This window comes from Rattus norvegicus, chromosome 7 (genome assembly GCF_036323735.1).
Source record: "Rattus norvegicus strain BN/NHsdMcwi chromosome 7, GRCr8, whole genome shotgun sequence".
Lineage (NCBI taxonomy): Eukaryota > Metazoa > Chordata > Mammalia > Rodentia > Muridae > Rattus > Rattus norvegicus.
Genome location: NC_086025.1, coordinates 14,461,474 through 14,466,299, shown reverse-complemented (window position 1 = coordinate 14,466,299; position 4,826 = coordinate 14,461,474). Strand labels below are relative to the sequence as shown.

General features: G+C 39.5%; 1 protein-coding gene across 1 annotated transcript; it reads left to right on the top strand.

Annotated features, from left to right (window-relative positions):
* Positions 1–1,458: 1,458 nt before the first annotated feature.
* Positions 1,459–4,626, top strand: Zscan4f (zinc finger and SCAN domain containing 4F). The gene is made up of 3 exons (XM_578644.5): positions 1,459–1,854; positions 3,405–3,564; positions 3,650–4,626. Exons 1-3 carry the CDS (start codon positions 1,459–1,461, stop codon positions 4,624–4,626), a joined length of 1,533 nt encoding a protein of 510 aa, XP_578644.4.
* Positions 4,627–4,826: the final 200 nt, after the last annotated feature.

Here is a 4,826-nt window from a genome sequence, read left to right as displayed (position 1 = left end):
CTTTCCTATATTGTGCTGTAGACGCCTTTCGGGTTCTTACTGCCCTGTCTGATTCCACTATCAAGGATTTCACAGAGTTCACTGAAGCACTTAGGATCCAATTTCTCAGGAAACCTAGAAATTTAAACAAGTTTCCAACATCCCTATGTGATAACACAGTGTCAGAAGTCATGGAAGAAAAATGACAACATTTGTATTCCTTTCATGGTGGCACTCTTGTCTGTCACTACAGTGAATTAAACTGCTTGCCTTGGTGATCTTTTTCCAGGCAAGCATCAATCATTGCATTAGAGATGGAAAACTGGGGCTGAGTTAAGATTTCTTATGTGACCCAATCAGCAGGAAAAGATGTCTTTCCTCTATGTTGTTTGCCTGCTTGTATTTGCTGCCCTGGTTTGGTATCTGTCTCCCAGGCCAGACTGACCTTGGAACTCCTGGGCTGCCAGGTGGTGCTGAGGCTAGAGACTCTCCTGACTCTACTTCTAGGAATAAAATGTTGATGTGCCCCACCCAGGCAGAGGAAGTCTGATTGAATCACGTTGTGCAACCAATCATCATCTGTAACTGACTCACTGAAGCCAGGCAGTATAAAAGGAAACCAATTTGAACAGAACCTCAGATGAAGCAGAGCCAGGACAGGCACACACTGCCTCTCATGCCTTCCTGGAATCACTCTTGATTTCCAGTGCTGAAAGAGGTAAGTTTGGGGAACAGGTAGACTTCCCTTCTTGATGGCCTTGAGAGTTTGAGCGTGTGTTTGTGTGTGTCTGTGTGTCTGTATTATTACGTGTGGGCTCAGCAAACTCTTCCCCACAATGATGTGTAGGTCTCAGTAGTTGAGTATTGTTTTTAAAAGCTTTCTTGACCAAGTAGTTGATTTTGGTAAACACTAAAAAAATTCTAGGTTGGAAACATCAAGGTAATTTATGGATATATTTTTGCTTCCCTGTGAATGTAATGTTGTTGGTCATTCATTTTAATACTTTTTTTTTTAATGAAGTTGGTATTCTCTGGTACTTTAGAATGAGACACCAGGGTGAACGTTAAAATTTGAGGAACAGCAAGTAACTTCCACTTTTCCAAGGGGGGAATAGAAGACATTGCTCTGTACTTATGACTTTATGATAGGTCTATCGATTCTTTACTCAGGATTTTCACATTAGTTAAGTTTTTTTTTTTTAATTCTTGTCTGATGTTTTGTCCACATCCACTTCCCTGTAAGCATGTTTGTAGGACTAAAATGACACATTTACTGTCAGGAACCCATAAATGCATGTGTGACAGAAATCTCAATTGGTTTCTGGTTTGTTTGCCTTAACTTTAATTATGTGTTCCTTCTTTTTTTTTTTTAAATCACAGCTTTTCCATTATTTTCACTGACTGTTGGCATTGGTCCTAAAGTCACACAACAGATACAAAAAGTGCCATAGGTGAATCTTTCTGACCATTGTCACCACAATGGCTTCAGAGATTAAAGAATCCTTAAAGCACAAGACAGCAGCAAAATACCTTCAGAAAGACAATTTAGAGTTCATTCCAACTCATGCTTCTCCTGTACAATGGGGAGAAATCTTTTCTGACTCATCAAGTGCCCAGCTCAACTTTTCCCCAAGCAAAAATGGCTTCTCAGCAAAGCAGGAGCTGCAAAAACTCTGGCAGATGTTTAACTCATGGTTGCAGCCAGAAAAACAGAGCAAGGAGCAGATGATTTCTCAACTGGTCTTGGAGCAGTTTCTCCTCACTGGACACTGTAAAGACAATTTTGTCTTGAAAGAGATTTGGGAAGCAAGTGGAAGAAACATGGGGAGATTCATGGAGGGGCTGACTGATGAGTGCTTGAAGCCTCCTGCCATGGTGAGTACCTGAGGGGCTTAGTTGGAAAGAAAGATAGCATGATTTGGGTTTTGGGAAAAGTAGCAGGCTTTGTTCTGTTTTGTTTTTCTTTGATTGATCATGTGTATTGTTTTTTACAATTGAGATTCTATTCCCCAAATGAAAACATTCATACCCAAGGAAACTTACGGCTTCGAATTATTCTTTTAGCAGAAAGGATCCTATCAGTTATGCTTGATGTGCATAAATAAATGTCATATACTTACATGTTAGCAGAGAGAATAAAGAACTGACTTGGGGAATCCTTTAAGGATGTAGAGGAGATACATTGTTTGTGTGACCCAGCTTGTTCATGGAGGTGCTTAGTGTTTAGTCATGAGTAGTTCGCTAGATCCTGCTCCACACACTTAAAAACGAGGTTTGCAACAGTAGCCTGTGATCCCTGTTATTGTGTCAAAAACTGGTGATCAAATTGACTAGATGGATTCGTGAATTGGCTATTACATGAGACAGATTCTTTGTCTAGAAAACTGAGATGTCAGAATATTAACATTCTAATATTGAAATATGGATGCTACATGTAAACAAATCAATGTAATGCCCGTATGAATTTCTTTGATGAATAATGGTGCTTCAGTAAGTCCAAATATTCACATTTGGATATATTTAATATAGATTTAATTATGTTAGATGTTTTCTCAAAGTTGAGATTTGCATAATTCTCAGTCATTGACAGAATTGTTGAAGATGCTGAATACATTCAACTTCATTATATACAGATTCCAACAATCTGATTAAAAAGGTTTTCTGTTATTTCAGATATTTTGTTTGGATTTTTATTTGTTAAGTTGTTTGGTTCATTTCTTAGTTGGTTGCTACCTAGTATTTGAGCTTTGTGACATGTTTTCCTTATGAAGTCCTCTTTGTCTTTGGAATCAGAGGAATTACTCTCCTTCTGCTTCTCAAATGCTAGTTTAAATGGTTTGACCACCACACCTTGCAAGTTAAGTACTATACTGGACATACACTTTGAAATCTATTTTAAGCTCAAAATTGCATGAATGAAAGTACATACTAAGTACACTGCTGGTATAATATTCTGTCATGTTTCTGAGAGTAGGCCTTGTGTTTCTTTGAGACATTGCACTTTAAAAAAGAAGATCACATAAAATAAGGCCAATCTGGCAACATAGGAAGGTCACTTTAAGACAGGCTCAGTGGTAGAGCACAAGCACAAGGCCCTGGGTTCGGTCCTCAGCCCTGAAAAAAAAAAGCAAGAAAGGGTTATCCTCCTTCAATGCACTGACCTTTTAAAGAAAATATGGTGGGCAGAGCTCGTAGGAATATAACCTTTTCTTTCTGTATGGATAGTGATTCAATATTTAAAACAGCATCTATAGTAACTTTAGAGATCAGAATTTGTGAATGCCATGAAAAGATCATTAGATTTTAGGACTAAACAAATGAGCTAATCCATAGTGGCCAGTCTTTCTGGGCTAGACGGTTGTGGGTAGGTGTCTGTAATCCACAGACTCAAGGACAAGCCAAGGGTAACCTGGCATTATTTACAGGTCTATGTATCCATGCAAGGACAGGAAGCCCTATTTTCTGAAAACATGCCATTAAAAGAAGTCATCAAGCTTTTGGAACAACAGAAATCAGCAACAGGGCTAACACCAGAGAGCACCCAGATGCCGGCACACTTCACAGAAGATATATTATTGGCCACAGGTTAGTTGGTAACTTGGACAGAAGAGACATGTTTTGTGGGGATCCGTTTTTGGGTACATTTTCATAGATTGTATTCTTTCCACAGGACAAGAAAACAGTGAAAATAAACACACTTCTGGGAATTCTACTGAAGTAAACATTGGTGATAGCAGTACTAGACATGAGATGAACTCCCTTCTTATTATACAGAAAGAGCCGCCGCGTCCTGAGCAGGAAGAGAGACTCGATTCTTTTCAATTCGCTCAGGGTGCCAGAGCAAGTCAAGGCAACTCCAGTCATCATGTAGAGTTTCTGAGTCCTCACACTTGCAGAGATATCCCCATGGAGGCACAACCGGTGATTTTCTACAGGACAAACATCTCTGAGGACAGGGAAGAGTGCTGTACCACTTCCAAGAATGCTACTCAAGAAAATAGTGGTGATAATATTCCTATGAGGAAGATGGATTCCATCTTCATTAACCAGAGAATGTATCATCCTGAGCCTAAAATGGGAGATGTTTCTTATGGGGTTTCTCAGGATTTTACAAGAAGAAGTCCTGGAACATCCACAAGCCAACAAGAGTCACTGGGGCTAACTTTTTCTGAGGATGACCCTAGAGACATTCCAGGAGTCCACTCCAGGCCAGAGAAGCTTACATCTGAGGCTGTACTTCTTTATCAGTATCAGGAGGCAAACTCGACAAGTAAAATTCATCAAAAGAGATTACATGTAGGTTCTAAACAGTACAATTGTGAAGAATGTCCTAGGACTTTCAAATATGCCAGTCATCTTTCACTCCACCAGAGAACTCACCAAAATAAGAAGGCATTTGTCTGTCCCACCTGTCAGAAAACATTCAAAAGAGCCTCTGACCTCCGATGTCATGAGGTCATACACAATCCAGAGAAGCCTTTCAAATGTAGCACATGCGAAAAGTCCTTCAGCCACAAGACCAACCTGAAGGCTCATGAGAGGATTCACACAGGAGAAAAGCCTTATGTCTGTTCCCTGTGTAGCCATAGATTCTGCCAATCATCTACATATAACCGTCACCTGAGGAATGTGCACAAGTCTGACTGAATTGTGTATCAGCCTCAAGAGAAGCTGGTAGGAATTTGGACTCAGTATGTCATGTGAAAAGAGAGAAGAATGTAGTTACCAAAGTGTACTTTCCCAACGATGATGTAACATCCAACTTGTGTATTACTTATTTTTTCTTCCATTTTAATTAAATTGAGTATTTCTTGTTTACATTTCAATTGTTTTTCCTTTTCTCAGTT